Source organism: Python bivittatus, unplaced genomic scaffold, assembly GCF_059951505.1.
Source record: "Python bivittatus isolate LINGU-HERP-01145 unplaced genomic scaffold, Pbiv_v1 ctg000480_np1212, whole genome shotgun sequence".
Classification (NCBI taxonomy): Eukaryota; Metazoa; Chordata; class Lepidosauria; order Squamata; family Pythonidae; genus Python; species Python bivittatus.
This window is the reverse complement of record NW_028277075.1, coordinates 88,465,346-88,487,812: the sequence shown is the minus strand read 5'-3', so window position 1 is coordinate 88,487,812 and position 22,467 is coordinate 88,465,346. Positions and strand designations below refer to the sequence as shown.

The 22,467-nt window shown below is 45.1% G+C and overlaps 1 protein-coding gene across 5 annotated transcripts in view; it reads left to right on the top strand.

Moving 5' to 3' along the window:
- The window catches only part of NCKAP5 (NCK associated protein 5), a 680,918-nt gene that overhangs the window by 392,559 nt on the left and 265,892 nt on the right, over positions 1-22,467 (top strand). For all 5 annotated transcript variants that reach the window (XR_015797191.1, XM_088146486.1, XM_088146485.1 and 2 more), the window contains one exon: positions 22,126-22,216. Coding sequence is in view for 4 of the 5 variants with exons in the window: in XM_088146486.1 (XP_088002612.1) it covers positions 22,126-22,216 (91 nt within the window). In the remaining variant the exon portion in view is untranslated. The remainder of the gene's footprint in view (positions 1-22,125; positions 22,217-22,467) is intronic.

The following is a 22,467-nucleotide window of genomic DNA, read 5'->3' as shown; positions in this document are numbered from 1 at the left end:
ACTCCCTCTCTCTGAAAACTTGTCTGTCCTCTCTCTCATTTTGCTAGACATAGGAGGCCTTGCTTGCTCTTATACTTTCCCTTGGTTAGGAGATTGGTTTATTTCTGCTTCCATTTATTATTTTATTTGCTTTTCATAATCTGTAAACTGCCTTGAAGATTTTCATTGTGGAAGAACAGCCTCACAATTTTCATAATAATTTTAAATTTTGAATTAATAAATGATCTTTCTAGGGTGTCAGAAACAGGTCAAAAGTTGTGAGGCACTAAATATAGCCGGAAAATCTGGCATAATGATTGCTAGTAATCAGAACTGGTCTCATTGCTTTAGGCAATATTACATAGCTGCCTGCACTGCTGAGAGATGAGTGGGTTGCAGGAAGGATAGTAATTTGCAGTTATTTTGGTACGTCTATATAACTCTAATTCTGATATTTTAATTTTTTTGTAGCTTCAGATAATTAAAGCTAGAAGGGAACTTGGAATTCCATTCTCTATGCTTTTTTGCCTGAGAATGGTTGTTGCTTAAATCAGGCAAAATGTAAATTTCAGTGATGCATGGTAGCAAGTATTTGTAATCCTTTTCCTTGTTCTGCTTTATCCATTCTAGCACTAGTTTTTTGCTTGGGTAATGATTTGTAATTCCACATTGCATGACTCTAGAGAGGAGTATCCTTTTTAAGTTTTACAACTATGGATTTGACCACTGAATTTAATCTACCCAGTAAATCCAAAAAGAGAACGCTGCAACTTTTTTGTAAAGAGTAAGGTCAGTACCTACTGAAAGTAACAAGGGTTATGATAAAATATGTATCTTGTATTGCTTTTCACATTAGGAAGTTTGGCCAGAAGTTTGGCAGGATTTAATCTTACTGGACTGGGCCTTGAGTTGGCAAGATTAGGACACGAACTACTGTTCAGGGTAATACAATTAAACAGATTACAAGACAGATATAGTCAGTTTTGGGGGTTATAGGTCATGCTAAATCATATGGTTTATTTGGCTTTGGCTTAATGCCATGCATAAACCCAGTCATAGTATTTTGTAAACCATAGTTTATGGCTTAAGCTGCTCAAATCCAGTAAACCATAATTAAGCATCCTTGGCCTTTGACAAAAGAAAGGACAAGAACAAGGAGGAATAAGGAGGTAGACAGGCATCAGATCAAGTAACACTTTGCTTGTCTAATTGCAAATTACTTACATAAGCTTTCTGATGTATATAAGGCTATATAATAATTAGATTATGAAAGAATTCTAAAGGAATTTAAATCCTCATGTGACTTAGAAGTTGAAAACTGCATTGACAGAATGGAACAACCAACAAAGAATATTCAGAGGCTCTCAGCATCAGAAATGAATGGAAGATGGCTTCAGTTTTTCTCTTATCTTCCTGGCTTGTTAAGGCAGTTAGGCAGACTGACTGACTGACTGACTGACTGACTGACTGACTGTCTGTCTGTCTGTCTGTCTGTCTGTCTGTCTATCTATCTATCTATCTATCTATCTATCTATCTATCTATCTATCTATCTGAAAGAAATGCATTTTATTGTCAGTCCAGGCCATTTCCTATGTACAGTATATATGTGTTTATGGAGTTGTATAGGCATAGATATAATACCTACATTTTAAGGTGTTATCTCTGTGGTTCATGGAACCAGTTAATTTTTTTCTGAGTCATGCTTCATTTTTGTCTGTGCTAAATTGAATAAAATATCTAACTTTTATACTTATTGTAAGATATATAATTGAAGATGGGAGGGGGTTGGCAAGAAGATTGATGACAGTAATGGGAAGACACTGGGAAAATGAGAACGAGATGGTGGAAAGACACTGAGAAGATGGGAGTGAGGAATCTGCAGGAATACTCTGAGAAAAATCAGGAATAGATACGGAAGTTGAGAGAGTGAGCCAGCTGATAATTTGGTGGCAACAGGATGAAGATGTTAGGAAGCTGGAAGCAGGGGGGAAAGGGTGTTTATATTTGGACTAGTTGTTGCCTAATTTAAATAACAACCTTGAAATGTAGGAAACAATTCATGATCTTATTCACAACTGTTATAGGATCTTAGGTTTACTCAAGCTATTATTGGATCATCGTTTCTTAATCTAATCCTGGGAAATGCATAAGGCTTCCTACAGCATCTAAAACCATGAAACATTGAATTAATTAATGTTCAATTAATCCTAAATCCTCCTTAGGTATAAAGGTTAAAAGGCTTTTAAATGAGTAAGATTTTTAACAGGGCTGGCTGAAGGCAGTTTGCTCCTTGAGTGCGAGAACAGTTCACCCTGTTCCATGTGCAAAACTTGGCTGGATTGGCAGTTCAGTCTCTCACCAACATGAACACTGGGATAGTGTCTCTACCACACAAGAGTTTTACCTAAATTAGGCAACAACCATGCCAATGATAATTTATCAAGTTAGATGTTGCAGTTTGAAAAGGGGTGCCCTCCCATGGACAATTCTGGCTGCCCAAGAAACAGAATGACATTTCAGTGCAATTAATTTCAGTAATATAACAATTGGTTCATAACAACTGGACAAAACCAGCTAGTTAACACACTTTCTACCACACCTGAAGGCAATAGACTCACATAGAGGGCAAAGGGCAGGCTGTGGTCACAACATTTGGTCTTGTTGCTCTTTCCCGGAACTGGCCATCTACAGCGATTGCCTGATTTTGCCTAATAATAGAGCAGGCCTGGACCCTAATAGGAAGGGTGTAAGATTTTGTCACAGGCTAGAGATGGCTAGTTTTCTATACCACTAACCAGCTGAGGAGAATGAGTCTTACATCAAGCCTTTTTCAGAAACAGTGGTATTTGTGAGACCCATTGCCTTGATCTCTGTTTTGAAAATAGCAGCCTGTGGCTTTGATGGAAGAATGTTCAGGTCCTGGGGACCTGGCATCTTATGGTGATGCTCAGTGGCTGAGACTCCTTCACTAGAAGATGTAGTGCTGGCTGGGTTCAAAAAAGGTTGGGCCAATTCATGGAAATCATGAGGATCAGTGGCTATTAGCCTTGATTGGAGTGTGACTGCTTCTGAAGGCATCTGCTGGGAGACTAGTGGGCTTCCTTGTGTAGCTGGTTGGCCACTATGAGAACCACCATCATGTCCCTTACTCCAACTTTCCCAGATGTTGCTTGGCTCTGGATTAACTTCCAGCATGCTTTAGAAAATTCCTTTTCTGCCCATGCTTTGTTGAAAGGCTGCAGCTTTGCTGGGCTCATTGTGAACACTCCAGATCAAAGTATCCCCCCAGATAAGTTGGGTTAAGGGTCTTTACTTCTCACTGGCAAAATGATAAAAGTAGAATAGAGTAGAAGTGCATACGAGAAAAGCTTATTGTTGAGCAAAAAAACACAGAGACTCATTTTCTTTAATACACCTCAGTGAGTTCTAATGGTTTTCTGATTCAGTGTTAACATTCAGATAGCTTATATTTATGTATTTTTTATATATTGGAACATGTAACTTTTCAGACAGTATTTCATTAAGAACAGAGTTTTACAAGGCAATTTGAAACACAGAGAGGAAGTTTATTTTGCTGAAAGATGTATGATATATTTCCTTCAATGTAAATTATTCTCGTGAGTTGACATTTAAACTTAGGCTCATAAAATGATTTCCTTACAGAAATTGCTTTACTCAATGATGTGCAATGTTCAGACCTGTATTTAATTTTATTTACATTTCAATATATGATACTATTTCAGGCTGAGATCAATAAAGTGCTGAGGTCTCAAACCTGCAGCTTGTGGACCACGTTAGGCATTCCCTTTTTTAGGAACTCACCCCCCACATTGAGACTGTCAGGTTCGGTCAGCACGAGGTTTCAGGGAAGCACGGGGCTGCAGGGAAGCTCGCAACCAGACCACGCGGAATCCACCGGCGGTAGCTAGCGGGGAAAAGAGGAACCGAAAGCGCCGCTAATTAACGAGCCACCTGCGGCCAGCTAAACAGGAAAACCGCAGCGGAAGCTTTTAATTACGAACTGATAACGGCGCGAGCAAGCAAGGAACGGGGCCGCAGGGCAGCGAAACAAGATCGCAACGCAGCACAGAACCCGCGGTCTGCACGTAGCAGGGAGGGGCCAACCCAGCCGGAGGGGGACTGGCAATCAAGGACAATGGACTCTGACCGACCCTGCCATCATGAACAATCAGGGGGGACATTGGGGGCCTAATAGCCCACAGCCGCAACGCGATCACGAGGCGGGAAAAAGCGCGGGAAGGGGGGAATATAACAAGTGATGCAATTGTACCAAGCCAGTCCTGGCTTTGCTTGTGACTACTACGTTACGCATGAGTAAACCTTCTTTGTGAACCACACGTGTCACGAGAGTTTCTCTGTCGAACGGGGCAAATCTCACATAAAGCCAGGACTCACCGTCAGCGCTACCCGGTACCACCGAGGAGCGTTTTCTTTCTCAATACAGGCATGACCAGCGACGAGGAATCCGTGGGTCAGCTGGAGCGCGAGGGATCCAGGCTCGCGGAAGGGCGGTCGGAGCCGCCCGGGAGCGACGGGGCAGCGGCCAGGGCCGGGCGCACTCCATCCGAGCGGTGGTCGATGGGCGTGAATCAAGGACCAGACGATTCGGGCGTTACGATGACCCGGGGTTCGGGGTTCCGGGACCGTGAGTGGAGCGAGAAATTCGCCCGACTAGAGGAGAGAGTCGAGCGACGCCTAGACGCCGTGGAGGCGATGCTCCAGACCCTACTGCAGAGAGTGGGGCCACCGGCGGTAAACGAGGAGGCGAGCGACAGGGGGGCGGTCCGACACCCCCGCCGGCACCACCCACGGCGCCCCGGTCGGAGGACCAACGGGCGGCAGACGCCCTGAGACTTCGAGGTATCACTGGGAAGTTCTCAGGGGACCCCGAACAGCTGCCGCACTTTCTGACGCACGTCAGGGGGTTCATGCAGAGGGGTGGTCACCTATTCGCTAGAGACGAGGACAGGGTATCCTACGTGGCCGAGCTGCTAGATGGCCAAGCCGCCAGCTGGGTGATCGGGCTGTACGATGCCAACGCGGCGGAACTACGGAGTTTCCCGGACTTCATGCAGGCGCTCCGGGACAGATTCGAGGACACATTGAGCGCCAAGCGGGCGGAGGACGACATCCTACAATTCAGGCAGCGGGGCAAATCGGTATCGGAATATGCCCTGGAGTTCCGGAGGTTGGCCGAGAAGCTCGCGGACTGGCCGGAGTCCCTGAAGGTGAAGTATTTTAAGAGGGGACTCAACCCAGAGATCCTGGAACGGGCACTGGGGCGGGACGACCCGGCCGCAGTGAAGGATTGGATCTGGCTGGCCGGAACGGCGGAATCGGCGTGGCGGCAGATCCAACAGAGCACAAGACGACGGGACCAGACGAGGGACCGGCCGAGGGAGAGGACTCCGAGGAGAGACGGAGCGGTCGACGGCAGTCCACCGGGAGGCGAGAGGCGACCAGAGCCCCGAATCTGTGTTTCCGATGCGGAGGCAGAGGCCACCGAGCGGCGCAGTGCCCGACGGAGCGGGAAGGCGCCCCACCACGGCCCGAAGTCAAAACCCCGCGTGCGAACGGGAAAAGGACCGGTGACCGACCGCGGAAGGGGGCAGTGGCGGCGGTGACCGAGAAGGGACGCGGGGGGTGGTCGACCCCGGAGACAGCATCCTCCGGAGAGGACTCGGAGCCGGCGGGAAACGAGGCGCGCTCGCACTGAACGGCGTCCCAGTGCGAGCAGGGGAGTCGAGGCGCGCGGACCCAATAGGAGACGAGGACTGCCCACCGTTCCGGGTGAGGATACACGTCCGGGGGTGAGATCCGGAGGGGAGGCGCAGCTACGGGCGCTACTGGACTCGGGCTGCACCCACTGCTTGATGCACCCAGCGGTGGTCTCGGGGCTCGGGCTACAGCTGAGGCGCCTCCGGGAGCCCATTTCATTCAGCCAGTTAGATGGCACGCTGGCAGGGGGGGGCCCAGCTCAGTATTACACCGAGCCGGTCCAGATGACGATCGGGAGTCACCGGGAAGAACTGAGGTTCGTGGTGGTCCCGGTGGCCGACTACGCGGTGGTACTCGGCTTGGCGTGGCTGCGGCGGCGGAACCCACGAGTCGACTGGACGGCGGAGGCAGTGCGGTTCGGGGTCGACAGACCGGCGAGGGGCGAGAGCAGAGGGGACCGAGCCGTGGAGACGGAGGCAGCCGCAACCACCGGCGGACAAGCGGAGGGTCCGGGACACCGGGAGACGGGGCGAGAGCAGATGGGGCCCGAGACCCGGGCGGCGACAGCAACAGCAGCAGCAGCAGCAGCAGCGCCGGGACCCCGGAGACCCGCCACGATCCCGAGGCGAGGGAGGCAGCGGCGACTGGCGAGGCAACCGCAAAGCGAGGGGCCGGACCCGGGGAACCCCGACGGGCGGCGGAATCCCGAGGCAGTATCGAGACCTGGCGGCAGCGTTCGGGGAGAAGGAGTCTGACCAGCTCCCACCACACCGGCCCAGTGATTGCGCCATCGAGCTAGAGCCAGGAGCGACCCTGCCTAAGCCAAAAATGTACTCCCTGTCGAGGAGGGAGATGGGAGCCCTGCGCGAGTTCATAGACAAGAACCTAGCACGGGGATTCATCCAACCCGCGAAGTCACCATTAGCGGCCCCGGTGTTATTCCGGGAGAAGAAGGACGGCTCGCTCCGTATGTGCGTAGACTACCGGGGGCTGAACGCAATCAGCACGGAGTACAAATACCCCCTCCCCCTGATGAAGGACTTGATGTCGCATCTGTCGAAGGGGAGGGTGTTCACAAAACTGGACTTGCGCGAAGCCTACTTCAGAGTTAGGATCCGCGCAAAAGATGAGTGGAAGACGGCGTTCAACACCCCGCTCGGAAGCTACCAGTTTTCCGTGATGCCGTTCGGATTAAAAGGGGCCCCGGGGGTATTTATGCAGCTAATTAATGAGGTGCTGCACGACCTACTCTACCGGGGCGTCCTGGTCTACCTGGACGACATCCTCATCTACACCGAGACCCTGGCGGAGCACGTGAGCCTGGTGCGCACGGTGCTCCAGAGACTGCTGAAGGCACAGCTGTACGCAAAGCTCTCGAAATGCGAGTTCCATCGAGAGCAACTAGACTACCTCGGCTACCGAATATCCAGCCGGGGAATTGAGATGGACCCGGCGAAAGTAAGGGATGTCCTGGGCTGGGAAGCGCCGCGAACCCGGAGGCAACTCCAAAGCTTCCTAGGGTTTGCGAACTTCTATCGTCAGTTCATCCCGAACTTCGCCCAAATCGCCCTTCCCCTAACCGACCTGCTAAAAACCAAGGGCACTGGGAAAACCCCCAAGCCCAGCATGGCACTCGCGTGGACTGCAGAATGCCAGGGGGCGTTTGAGGAACTAAAACAGCGGTTCACCGCGGAGCCGATCCTGCGCCATCCCGACCCAGACCGGCGGTTTATAATCCAAGTGGATGCATCAGACGTGGCAACGGGAGCAGTCCTGCTCCAACCCAGCCCGGAGGGGGCCATCCACCCGTGCGCCTACGCCTCCCGCAAATTCACCGAGACGGAGAGGAGGTGGATGGTGTGGGAGAAAGAGGCGTACGCGGTCAAGTGGGCGCTGGCCACGTGGAGGCATCTACTGGAGGGGGCAACTGAACCGTTCGAGGTGTGGACGGACCATAAGAACCTCGAGGCCCTGAAGACCCCGCGTAAGCTATCCCCCAAACAGGCACGGTGGTCCCAATACTTCGGGAGGTTCAGGTTCACACTGAAACACATCCCCGGGAAGCGCAACTTCTTAGCGGATGGACTGTCTCGCATGCCCCAACACGCCAGCCTACGGGAGGAGATCGTGGACTCCGTCATCCCCGCCAGCAGGCTGGCTGCAAAGGCGGTGACCCGAAGCCAGACCAAGGGGGAGCGACGGGACGCGGCGTCTGAAGTAAGGCAAGGGTTCGCGGAGGCAGCGGAGCGGGACGGTTGGCTCAAGCAGAACCGAGAGGCGCTAACCGGCCAAGAGGGGTTGTGGTGGCACGAAGGAAAGCTGTACGTGCCCGAGGGTTGCCGACGGGAGGTCATGGAGAGAGCCCACGACAGCCGGAGCGCGGGGCATTACGGCTTCGTAAAGACACTCCACTTAATCCGGCGGCAGTTTTGGTGGCCCACGCTCCGGAAGGACGTGGAGGCGTACTCGGGGGTTGCCCGGTGTGCGCAACAGCGAAAGGAGCCAAAGGCAAACCTAGAGGCCTACTCCAGCCGGTAGCGGAACCCGACGGCCCTTGGCAAGAGGTCGCCATGGACTTCATAGTGGAGCTCCCGGAGAGTAAGGGGAAGACCGCCATTTGGGTGGTCACGGACTTATTCTCCAAACAAGCGCACTTTGTAGCGTGCCGGCGAGTCCCCACGGCCGAGGGGCTGGCGAAACTGTTCGTGCAACATGTCTACCGACTCCACGGCGCACCTCGACGTATCGTCAGCGATCGGGGCGGCAACTTCATCGCGCGGTTCTGGCGGGAGTTCCTGAAGCGGGTGGGGACGAAACAAGCCCTATCCTCCGCGGCGCACCCGCAGACGGACGGAGCCACGGAACGCCTGAACGGGGGCTCGAACAGTACCTGCGCTGCTACGTGGGGCACCAACAGGACGATTGGGCGGAGCTACTACCATTCGCGGAGGTGGCATACAACAACGCCGTCCACAAGAGCACCGGGTTCTCTCCGTTCAAAGTAGCCACCGGGAGAGAATTCGTCCCCATGCCGGAGCTGCCTCAGCCGGAATCCCAGATCAACTCCCTGGACGCCTGGTTCGCCCAAATCGACGAGACCCGGCGAGCGGCGCACGCAGCATTGCAAAGAGCCAAAGCCGACTACAAGAAGCACGCGGACCGCAAGAGGCTCCCCGAGGAAAAGTGGAAAGTGGGGGACCAGGTGTATCTGTCAACCAAAAACCTAAAGACGCACCAGGCATCGAAAAAACTCAGCCCGAGGTTTGTGGGGCCGTTCCCCATTTCGGAGATCATCAATCCGGTGACCGTCAGGCTGACGCTCCCGAAAAGCCTCGGGAAGATCCACCCGGTGTTCCATTGCAGCCTGCTAAAGTTGCACCAGCCGGGGAACGCCTGGCACAAGGCGGAGGGAGTACCACCACCCATCATGGTCGGGGGGGAGCAGCATTTCGAAATCAACCGGATACTGGACGCCCGGAGGCACAAGGGGCAGACCCAGCTCCTAGTGCAATGGAAACATTTCCCCAAGTCCCACAGCGAATGGGTGAGTAAAACCCACATAAGGGTGCCGGACCTAGTGCGGGACTTTTACAGTAAATACCCCGGGAAGCCGAAATAGGACCGAGGGGGGGAGTTGTCGTCAGGGGGGCGGCATGTCAGGTTCGGTCAGCACGAGGTTTCAGGGAAGCACGGGGCTGCAGGGAAGCTCGCAACCAGACCACGCGGAATCCACCGGCGGTAGCTAGCGGGGAAAAGAGGAACCGAAAGCGCCGCTAATTAACGAGCCACCTGCGGCCAGCTAAACAGGAAAACCGCAGCGGAAGCTTTTAATTACGAACTGATAACGGCGCGAGCAAGCAAGGAACGGGGCCGCAGGGCAGCGAAACAAGATCGCAACGCAGCACAGAACCCGCGGTCTGCACGTAGCAGGGAGGGGCCAACCCAGCCGGAGGGGGACTGGCAATCAAGGACAATGGACTCTGACCGACCCTGCCATCATGAACAATCAGGGGGGACATTGGGGGGCCTAATAGCCCACAGCCGCAACGCGATCACGAGGCGGGAAAAAGCGCGGGAAGGGGGGAATATAACAAGTGATGCAATTGTACCAAGCCAGTCCTGGCTTTGCTTGTGACTACTACGTTACGCATGAGTAAACCTTCTTTGTGAACCACACGTGTCACGAGAGTTTCTCTGTCGAACGGGGCAAATCTCACAGAGACAACTCACAGCTCGGGCTGGGCCTCTCAACCCATGGATAGCACAGCTAGCTGAGACCACACGAGCAGGGCATCCTTGCTCCTGCCAACTTGGGCAGGGACAGTATTCCACTGCTTTCGGATTGGGAACCTGCTTTTCTCTTAGTTGGGTTTGCCAAAGTTTGCTGAAGGATGCTACGTTGCTGCTGCTTCCTGCCTCTGACCTCTGTTCCTGTTGTTCTCTCATGCCCTGACTGATGGCTGTGGAATGGAACAAGGCTCTTAGTAACACTGGCTCAGCTCTCCCATTCTGCTGTCCCCACATCCAACTGGGGTGGATAGAGGGAAGCCAATGAGGAGGGGGCATTGAAAAGTCAGGCATGTGGGGATATCTCCTTCTCCCATCTTGTTCCTGCTATAACTCCTAACTATTAGTAGCTTCCTCCCCCCCAGCAATTAGCCCACCCCAGCTAAGGAAGCGGTACACTTGGGAAGGTGAGACAAGGTCAATTTTAGTCAGGGCCTTCTTCCTTTCTGCAGCTGAAATCGTGGCACACTTCTTTATGTCCATAGACACAATCCAAGCTTTTTCCTTAATGTTCAGCTCTATGATTAAATATAGAACTGCTAACCTCTTAAAATTGGGAATATAGTGTGCTTTGCAGATAGAATGGCTGTGTCAAATACCACTTATCTGGATCCCTCTATGGAATTGGCTGACAGAAGGCTGTTTAATCCACCAGAGACTTAAAGGAACAGAATGAAAACCTCGAAGTAGTGGTTACTTAGAGTAAATTAAAATAAAAAACTTATTTTTTACTATCTGTACCTGAACATATATATAAAACAAAATAATCAGATATAGCATTAATGTGTGGTATTTGGGAGGCCTTTATTAGATCCTGTTTGCCCCAGTTAGGTTCTCCCATTGTTTAAGCATCAAACCACTTTAAGAAAATAAACAGTGGCTTGTCACTTGAATGGAATGTAGTGTCTTTGCTTCTGTGGTCATTGCCACCATCATTACCTCCACCAGCACCAGATAAGACCAGTATGATGAGACTGTAGGCTTTTAGGGTGAAATATTGAGGTCTGTTCTGTCCCCGCCCCTCCCCCCACAGTATTTGAGGGCTTCCTGTCCCAAAATGGCAGAAAATAATACCACATTTTTTCATCAATTATGATGAAGTGATCTTCAGGAGCCACAAGTGTGGAGGTATATGTGGGTCTAGGACTGTTAGCTGCAATTTCTGTTGTAAATCAATTTGAGCTTTATACTAGTTTATTTACCTATTTTGGCTTCCTCAAAGAACAATTGGGGAGGAAAAAGCACTGTAGAAATACAAATAAAATAATTCACAGAAATATTAATTCCAGGATTCCTCAGCACAGTTGTAGTACAGTGATGACCTCCCATTCTTCACTAATAGTACTTTCTATTTTTTTTTAATCTTCAGATGATACGTTCGAATAATATAATTCAGTATTATATGATAATGTGTTTGTTTTCATTGTAAATATACTTTCCTAGGATTTAAGACTTAGAATACTAAATACAGACTTCGTCACAGACATGGACAACCTTATGACACAAGAGCCAAGGCCTAGAATCCTTATTCCAACAGTTGTCAGTCCGATGCTTCTATGAAGCTGAAAGACAGAGGTGTGAAAGCTACAGTCCTCTATCAGTGTACAGGTAGTCCTCAGCTTACGATAGTAATTGGAACTGGGATTGCCATTGCTAAGCGACCCAGTAGTAAAGTATGATGTCACGTGACCATGTCGCTTAGTGACAGCAATTCTGACAGTCCTGGTTGTTGTCACTAAGCAAGGACCACGTGGGTTGTTAAGCGAGGACCTCATGTGATTGTGACTTCCAGCTTCCTGCTGGCTTCCCCATTGACTTTGTTTGTGGGAAGCCAGCAGGGAACATTGGGAATTGTGATCATGTGACTGTAGCTCGCTGTGATGTCGTAATCGTGAGCCAGGCACCAAGCACCTAGATCACAATCACGTGACTGCAGGGAAGCTGTGACAGCTGTAAGTATGAGGACCCTGTTGTAAGTACCATTTGTTCAGTGTTGTTGTAACCTTGAACAGCTGCTGAATAAATATTCGTAACCTGAAGACTACTGTATTTTCCAGGATTCAGAAGCATAATCTCTCAGAACATGGAATTTACATTTTGGTATGATAAGTAATAACTTTTGATAGACCAATCCTTCAGAAACAGGGGATTTGTTTCAAATTTAATCACCAGAAAAGTTTGTTTGTTTGTTTATTTATTTTGATGTTATTTTTAATTTCCAGTTCAGCTAGTGAATTAAAAAAAAAATTCTTTATCTATGCATGCCTCAATAGGAATAATCCAGTGCTATAAATACAGTTCTTACTGGCATTTACAATTGTGACTGCGACTTACAATTCTCTGAATATCTGATCAGAGAAAATAAAACTGATGTGAATAGTTAAAGCATTACATGGTTAAATTTAAGGAATATGTGTCAAAATAAAGGAGGCTTTTCAGTATATTTCTCTCCTGACTGTGGAGTCTTAAAAATTTGTTTTCAAAATAGAGACCCATTTCTGCAGATTTCATCCAATAAATAAGTAGCATGCCTTTTTTTCCTTCTGAACTATATACACACATATAGTGTGCTGCAGATAACAAAAGTAAAGTCTCCTTCTAATGAAGCTTGACTCATGGTGACTTCATAGACACATCCAAGTAACAGCAATATGGAAATGGTTTGACATTGCAGACATTGTATTTACTCCAAGCAGGAGAGGGAGATGAAATCTAAAAGGCTGGACTTTGTTTCAGTTTTCTCATTTTCCCAATTGTAATTTTTTCCATCCCATTTCCACACCAGTTTTATATTTTTTAAACATCTCACAAAATGAAAATGATTTTTATGTGCCAGTTTCTTCCTTTCCACAGTTTTAACACACTTTCTTTTAATATACACACTTGTACACATTTTTAATTTCACAAGCCTCAGAAATTACATTTTGATTTGCCTTTACATTGGGGAGAGTGCATTGTATATAACTGCATTAATATGTGTTCCAAATTAATTTTCTCCCATTCCTAGACATAAACATTTATGATTGTATAATTTGTTCTTTGTTCATGCTTTTTACCTGGTTGTTTACTATGGTATTTATAGAGGAATATCTGCTATCCTCTTTTATTACTACTTAGCAGTGTGTTAAGATTGTTTCTGTGAAGTTGAATTACAATTGTGGAAGTCAATATAATTCACCTTTGACCGTAAAGGTAGTTGATAAAATTCTTAGAAATACTGTGACCTTGTTTATTGTACCTTGAACATGATGTAGTAACCAAGAAAATAATACTGAGTCATATGTATATTTTTTCCCCTCAAAAATCACCTTTGGTCACTTGAACATGTTTCATAGTAAGTGTACCAACCTCACCTGTTCCCTAAGCTCACAGTTTAGCAACCTGTGGGCTGCTAATTTTATCCTTTCAAGTATACAGCAGTCCAACTACAGAAGGATTGCTGGGGGGAAATGAAATTTTAAAAATGCCTTAAAATCTAAAATGGAAGGGGAAAAAAAAAAGACAAAAGAAAAAGAAAAATAATATGCCAAATAGCTTGAAGTCTCCAAGGGATGCACAGCAGTATTGTGGAGAAAGATAATCAGAACCACACTGATTGAGAATGAAATTTCCTTCAGCTCAGGAACTGACTCCAACCCTTTGCATGCATTAGAGTAGAAAGCTGCTGCAGACGTGGAATGACATGGGCTTCTTTCTAAGAAGTAAGATAGGCAAAAAAAGTAGGGCATCTGACAGCCAGGCTAATATTAGGAAAAATGTACTAGAATTTACTGATAGGTCTTGAGCTTTCTGATTGGGACATGAACATGAAGGGAGAATTTGCTCCCACTAGTTCCTGTCTCTCCATCCTTACCACTTGTTGTCTACTTGTTGTCTTCTTTCTTCTTTGGGCATGCATACCTCCCTTCTTATAAGAGATTAAAACGAAACCCTTGTCCAAAATCATCTATGGGTGTGGTCAACTGATATCCTTTGGTTACAAAAAGGCATGTTCCACATGGCTATGAGGAATCTTGCCTGCTTTACCTGCTTGCTTTGTGATGGCAGTAGGACACCAGCGATCCTGAGTAAGGTGGTTGGGTGTAATGAGGATGATGCTTTTCCTCCACTTAATGGTCACTTTACCTCTCCCTTGCAAAGAATGTTCTCAAATTGCTGGGTTCTGTGAACAGAATTGCTGGAGGAGGAGGAAGCCTCATTGGTTCTGCCTTCCAACAAACAAATGGTTATTGCCAGTTGATAGACTCTTGAGCTTAAAAACTTGTCCATTTCTGTCTTAATAGTTACTATTCTTCCCATACTTATTAAATATATTAGTGTGCTAAGACACAGAAACTTTTAAATGATGTATGAACAATGTCAAGTTAAATTAATTCTGCTTATGAAGTACAACCTAGAGTACCGCTTCAGATTATCTGAAACCTTGTAAGGTTGATTAGAAAAAAAACAAGAGTTTATAATTTGAAAATTAATGCAGTGGCTGCAAAGAGTTTTGTCCTACTGGTGTAATAATGCAAAACACTTGTAGTGAAAAAGAAACTCATTTTCAGGTAAACATTTTTAGAGACCCCTGCTAGGTATGTGATGTTGCAAAATATGGCTTTAAAAATCCTTGTTTTCTTCTAGTCACATCATAACACCAGCTTAAGAGGATAATGTTCAAATAGTACATTATTTAGACACTTTGGAATACATTTTCAAAGGTTAGCATGGGGTTTTAGCTACGGGACTCCCATTAAGCTCAATGGGAGCTTTATAGCTAAAAACCCATACAGTGTTTGGAAAATGCATTTCTGACTGTGTTGAAGATAAATGCTATGTGCAAGTGGTTGAGACATGGGTAAATAAAGGATGGTGTAGCTCTTATTCTAGAGCTATCATTAAGACCAAGCCCTGCCTCACCTTAGCTCTCCTTACAAATCATCCTCTGCTGGATTCTCTGCCCTTTGTTCTCACCCTTTCGGAAGAGTAAATGTACTGAAACTTGCTGTGAATAAATAAAACACTTTTGTGAATAAGTAGCGACTCTTTTCTTCCATTCAATCCTGTGCCATAACCTTTTTAATAGCCTTATAAAAAATAGTTTTCCCTTTGACCCTTTTATCTTTAATTCAGATATCTCCTTTATTCTATTTTCTGAAAATCTTTATAAGTCTTCCTTTCTTGCACTATATACAAAACTCAATTTATTACCTCAATTCATGAATATTCCTTTCTTTAGGTACTTTTCAGAATAGAATTGAACTGTTTCAACAGTGTATTAATAGAATGTGTATTCTCTCTCTCTCTCTCTCCCCCCTCCCCCTCCCCCTTCCCCCCCCTTCTCTCTTTTACTATGAAGAAACATTTTCCTTGATTTAAAAGATATTTCTGTTTTGGAAAATCCGGACTTCATAGATAACATTTTCTTCAGGAATCATAATTTAGAGGGCATATTTGAGAATATGCATCTCCACTGCTGGTTTTTTCCATACCTTTAAGATCTGGCCACTTAGAACAAGATTGGGGAACCCATGATCCTTCATATCCTTCATATAATTCCTGCATAGCCAACATACCCAGTGATGAGGTGATTCATTCCTTACCTAACAACTAAAGATAGGTGTAAATCCAATCCTCATTACAGAAACTGTAAAGTGATAAAGACATTAGATTGGGAAGCCAAATGCAAGTCCATGTTCAGCAATGGAATTTTTTGGTTATCGCTGAGCCAGCTATTGGTAAACTTTTCACATTCTGGGCATAATCTCACAAATTTAGTGTAGTTATGTTTATCTGACATATGTTCATTCTCTTGATTTTTCTGTGAAAATTTTAGATTTATGTACTTCATTATGTCCAATTTGATCTCAAAAGAACATCAACTGAGGTTTCCATTAGTGCTGTGCCCAGCATAAGAGTTTAAAAAACCCATAACTCAAATTATTTTTTAAAGTAATTTTGTTCCTTCAGGTATTTTTGTGAGCAAATACCAAACCACTATTGCAACCCCATTAACTTCAATATCCTTTACTTTGACATCCATGCTTGTATAATTGATATTAACCCTAGAATTCCAGAATGAATTCAACCATTACAGCTAAATTCATTTTGGTTATGCTTTTACTACCGTAGTCTTGATTCTGAGTGACAGAAGAGTTGTCAGCGGAATCATGCTATTTATTATTGTTTTTTATTTTTTTCACTTAATACGACACCTTTGCTCCTTAGAGCAGTGTTTCACAAATAACTTAAATACTTTAACCAGTTTAATAATTAATAAGAAATAATAAATTAGCGATTTAAATAATTTAGGAGAGCCAAACGCCAGTGAAAGACAGCAGCTAAAATAATCATCAGACTACTTCAAAAGGTTTGATAAGGATCTTGACTCCTCTCCAAAAGGCCCATCAAGTAGACTGAGTAAACTGTATTCTTCATTACTTCTTCAACTGTGCATTCATAATTTAAAACCTTTCGGGGCCAGTGGAAAGCACATGCACATGGCATGCAGATGATCACCGATGGACTTTTATTCTTTACCAACATAGTCATAATGTTTTCTTACAGCTGATTTAGTACAAGAAGGAGTAGCACTCTTTAAAATGATTTCAAACTGATTACATTGTATACATTTTTAATTTGACCATTATCTTAATTGCTTGATGGGAAAATTGCAATTGTTCACATGATTGCATTTTCTAAAGTTTACAACTGCTTGCCAGTGATAACTCGTGAAGGGTTAAGTTGCTATACCTTTTTCTATACTGTTCTGGACTCTCTTTGCCTATTATACAAGATATGAAAACAATTAAATAAAATTACATTTGTTTAATTGATGAACAAAGTACCATTTGTGACCAATTGTCTTTGCCTCTTTTGTTGTCTTTGTTCATAGTTCTGTTTCACAAACATTAGTAATTCACTATTGGCTTCTCTGTGGTTTATGTGAAGTAAAGTCATTTTGCTGAAATAATATTCACTGGCATAACATAGAGATTGAATTCAGGTGTATTATCAGATACATGTACCTGTTCTTTTGACTTTGGCTGTCTGAATGTGACTACTGGAAAATCTGTCTCTTGATTTTAAAGCTGTTAGAAATCTTTCCGTACAAAAGGCAAAAAAGATGACAATTTTGGGGGGGGCTGTGATGCTAGTTAGGGAACCAATTCTGTAAACTCTCTGATTTCATCCATTCTAGAAACAACAACAGCAGCAACAGCAATGATACCTTTAACACCATCAAACAACAACATTGTGCCTGTCCCAGATACTTTGCAAGGACTCGTTAGGTGGATAAAAATGCCAAATCTAGTCTAAACAATCAGTTGACTGTGGGACCAACAATGATAAGCCTCATTCCATTTGTCAATGCAGATAATAATGGATAAAGCTGACATAATGCAGCTTCCTGTGCCTGCCCCCCCCCCAACCCCCGATACAGTGCTAGTAGCAAATACATCTAGTATTTTAAACTCTCTGGATGGAAGATCACCTGAAAAAGTTTCTCTTTGTCTTCGGGGAAGCATATGTCTAATATTTAATCTCCACAGCAGCGAGTGTGTATGGCTTGTTTCTGTTGTAGGGACAAGGATAGAAGGAGAGACAGAATGATAACTAATTATGCCAAAAATTAATTATTTTATTTTACATGTGTATGCCTAGATGAGAATAGCACCCTACAACTTTTAAACTAACACCTTCATTCACTGCAAAATCACCATTTATTTTCTAAAAATAACAGCAATAAATGCTGTTTAGTGTTCCATTATAACAGTTGAAATAAATTACAGTGGTACCTCTACTTACGAATGCCCCTACTTATGAATTTTTTGAGATATGACCAGCTCCGGCCCCAAAAATTTACCTCTACTTACGAACTCGCCTCGACTTACGAACCGGATCTGCGGCCATTTTCTGCCCGTTCCACATGGTCCGCGGCCATTTTTCTGCCCGTGCCACCTGGTCTGCGGCCATTTTCCGCCCGTTCCACGTGGCCCGCGGCCATTTTTCCGCCCGTTCCACGTGGTCCACGGCCGTTTTTCCGCCCTGCCACGTGGCCCGCGGCCATTTTCCGCCCGTTCCATGTGGTCCGTGGCCATTTTTCTGCCCGTTCCACGTGGTCCGCGGCCGTTTTTCCGCCCTGCCACGTGGTCCGCGGCCATTTTCCGCCCGTTCCATGTAGTCCGCAGCCATTTTTCCACCCGTTCCATATGGTCCGCGGCCATTTTCCGCCCGTTCCACGTGGTCTGCGGCCATTTTTCTGCCTGTTCCATGTGGTCTGCGGCTGTTTTTCTGCCCTGCCGCGTGGTCCACGGCCATTTTCCACCCGTTCCATGTACTCCGCAGCCATTTTTCCACCCGTTCCACATGGTCCGCGGCCATTTTCCGCCCGTTCCACGTGATCCGCGGCCATTTTTTCGCCCCTGACACGTGGTCCGCGGCCATTTTTCCACCCTGCCGCGTGGTAAGTGGCCGTTTTTCCGCCCCTGACGCGTGGTACGCGGACGCCAGAATGGATTAACGGTAATTACATTGAACCTTATGGGAAAATTTACTTCGACTTGCGACCAACCCGACTTGCGATCAGAGTCACGGAACGGATTAAGTTCGTAAGTAGAGGTACCACTATACTGGGATTAGTTTATTACATGGTATATTTTGATTTGTCTTTAAAAATATCATTTTGCACATTTAACAATGAAAGGAGTAGTCTGAGGTTTCAGTCAGTCTCAATATATATAGTAGAAAATTCGTTTTTGAATTACTTTTTAAAATATTTGGAGCCATCATATTTTTCCACTGACCAAAAGAACACATAAGATGCACTCTTCTGGGAGTTAAACACCTGCACTGGTGTGTCTGCATGTTTCTGTGTATGAATGTATTTTGAGTATTTCACATCAACCTAATATTGATTCAAGTGGTCATAATATTTTCTTTGTGGGGAGCTAAATCTTGCTTCTTGTTTTGATTATTGGAAATAAAGGGAAAAGAAGGGTTAAAGCTATTTTTCATATGTCATAGTTTGATGAGAATGTCAGTATATATTGATTTCAGTAACATGTGTGAATACTTACTGATTTCTACTTGTATAGAGAGAACATTTCTATGAACTAACTGTTCCACATTACTATTATGCATGCAACTGCTGAGATTTCCTCCATGTCAATAACACTTTTTTGAGGCTGCTGCCATCTCAGTGACTTTCTGAATCACACACATATGAATGTGTTGATTCATATAAATGGTGGCTCAGCAGGACAGCCCATCTACCAGTTTGGCAAGATGATTATGGTGGTGGCTGCTGCTGTTTTCTTTCTTGATCCCTTTCAGTGTGCTGGAGAATTAGCCAGGAAAGTGTACTGAAGACAAGTTTGTGAAGTCACTTGTACATGCCTTATTTTATGGGTGGTATAGTTGGGAAGAAAAAGATTTGGAATAAAGAAAGATTAAGGTCAATATATAAATTGAAATTATTCCATTATGCTGTGGAGAAAATAAGAGCTACTGTTTTAATTGAACATTACACTTGGCTTGTTCACATTTGGTCAGAAGATGGAATGACTGTACTGGGTACTTTTTGGCAAATGGAAACCAAGCATATCAAATAAATAATAATCATACTAAAAATAACAGTTGTTACTGGATGTCTGAATAGAATGAATTGCTTGGAAAGCTTCCTTAGGAAACAGCATAAATGCTATCCTTAGCATAAAAGACTAAATAAACTGTGCTATTATAATAAAAAAAATAACTATAATGAATGCTGACTGGATTGGTGAACTAGTAATTCCAAAGAAGACCATATATTGGCTACATAACACTGGAAGTTCTCGTTGCTCTTTTTTTTTACCCTGCTTTTGAGCTCCCAGATTCATCTTTCTTTAAATATAGTGATATAATAAATGGTTTGTGGTCTGATCAAGTAAGATAGTCCTGAGGTCCTTAGCTCTTTGTCAAAATATAGGAATTTTGTAGAAAACTATATTAAATGCCAAAGTGCACTCCTGAACAAACAGCCTAATTTGTATTAATAGCCTGAGATTCAAATCCTTGCTCACGGTCTTATTAATCAAAAGCCTTTTTGTGAGGATAAACTCTGATTTATTATTCTGCATAATAAACAAGAGATAGAAGGAGGCACATATAAAATGAGTATTTCTTGTTTTTCAATTCCTAAGAACTGAAATTATGGAACTTATTGTGAGATTGATGATGTTTGGTTTTGCCACAACCTAACCTCAGGCCTGGGAGCAAAGCCATGTTTCTAAAGACTTCTGGAACCCTTGCGGAGTGAGATGCGTATGAATCTCCAGGGGATGCTGTTCCAGAGGCAGGTGTGGCAGAGAAGGCATGCTTCTGGGGTCCCACTAGATGACGCTGTTTAATATAAAGGTGTAGAGAGTCAGGGAGATGACCTTGAGAGAAATAGGTAAGAGCCATTATATAAGCAAAGAAGCATTCCTAAGTCCTGGGTAACAAGACAGTATTCAAATATTCTCAGGCAGACTCCTCCCTGATTCACTGGGATATAAGAGGGAGGGGAGGTAAAGCACAGTTAGGCTTGCCAGATTCTGTTATTATAGGTTACCTCAATAAAGTATAGTTTTAGTCTTCCTGTGGACTCTGTTTCCTGATCTTGTCTCTCGCAAATGGCTGACAAGGGGCCCCAGAGCTCCCTCCATCTGCCTGATCTGATTGGAAGGGCAGAAACCATTGAAGACAGGTCCCTCAGATAACCAGGGTCTATGCCATGAAGGGATTTATAGGTGACAACCAGCACCTTGGATTGTATTCAGAAGCCAGCTGGCAACCAGTGCAGCTCATTGAGAAGTTATGACACATGGGCATATTGAGATATAGCCATTACTGCCCATGCTGCTGCATTTTGAACCAGATGTAAGGGCAGCCCCATGTAGAAAGCATTGCAGTAGTCCAGTTGTGAGGTGACTAGGGCATGAGTGACTATCTGAAGGGTCTTCCAATCCAGGAATGGGCAGAATTGGTGCACAAGATGGACCTATACAAAGGCCCTCCTGGCCACATCTGCTACCTGCTGCTTGAGTAGTGGCTATGAATCCAGGAGAACTCCTAGGTTATACACCAGTCTTGAATGGAGCAATGCAACCACATCTACGGCCAAAGATGAAAAATTCCCAAATACAAGGGGCCCAAATACTCACTTGGCCTTGAGTCTGAGTCTGTTCCTCCCAATCCAGACCTTCATACCCTCCAGGTACTGGGTCAGGATATTGACAGCATTGACAGCTTTTGGCAGATCCAGTAAGGATGAAGAAATAACAGTGTTTCACTACTCTTAACACCATGATGGAATCCTGGATGTGAGCTCTTACCCATGTTTGATCAGATTTGCTCTTCATCTTCTTCAACAGCTCTTTATGTGTCTCTTCTGGTGCTTCATTACCCAGAGCTCCTAAGAGAACTAAGGGGCACCCCAGATTTGGTGGACAGGGAGAGGCTGCATAGGAGCAGCGTGGTCCAGAGCCTCTGTCACATGCATATTCCAGGCTGCAACCAAGGATTAGGTTGAACTGTGCACTAGATTCTAACAGAAAACCCCAAGTTCCCTTTGGAACCCAATTGGCTGCATCAGTCACCTGCATTGGGCAGATCTGTGGCAGTCGGTGGTACTTGCAAGCTGGAAGACAGAGAGTGATCTGTCCACAACAATGCATGATGATCTCCTTCAATATCAGATCACGTTGCACTGCTCTGAGATGAAAACTAGATCTAAAGTAACCGTACAAGGGACGTGCCCATTAATTTGCAAAATGTCCAGATGGAAATTTGTATCTGAATTCCACTAAATGAGGGTCTATTAGATTAAGGTTTCACTTGTACTCAAATAGCATATCTTTCAGATTTTCACTGTTGCTAGAATCTTTTTTTCTAAGTCTAGAGAAGTCTTAAGGTAGGATTATTAAGCATAGGCAATAAAGATATATTAAAGGTTGAATTCTTTCTTGGTGATATTTATTTACCTGTACATAATAAACATGAAATATTCTTTTCAACTTAGCGATTAAGAAATAATACTTTATGTTTGTATAATGAGATGTGTTGTAGCTTCTGTGCTTTCATTACTGTACCTTTTCCCCCTTTTCTCTTTCCAGAATGGAAGAAACAGTGAGGAACCTACTACAAAATCAAGGAATATCTGAGCCAAATGGAGAAGAACCTGTGACCATATTAAAATCGTATCAGGTAATAATGATTTTCATAACCCCATTTTCAAACTCTTAACAACTGGTATGATAATTAGAAAATGAAGTTTGAATAAAGAGTTGATTTAGAAGTTGCTTAAAAATTATGTCTTCTGGATAAGAGACATGCTGCCAAATATGTATTCGAAGCGGAAAATACTTTTGAGGAAAAGGAGGTTCGGGAAACGGGCTATGTACTAGCTATGGAGCCAGAAACTCTAAGGGAGAAGTGCAGTAAAAATAATCGATGGA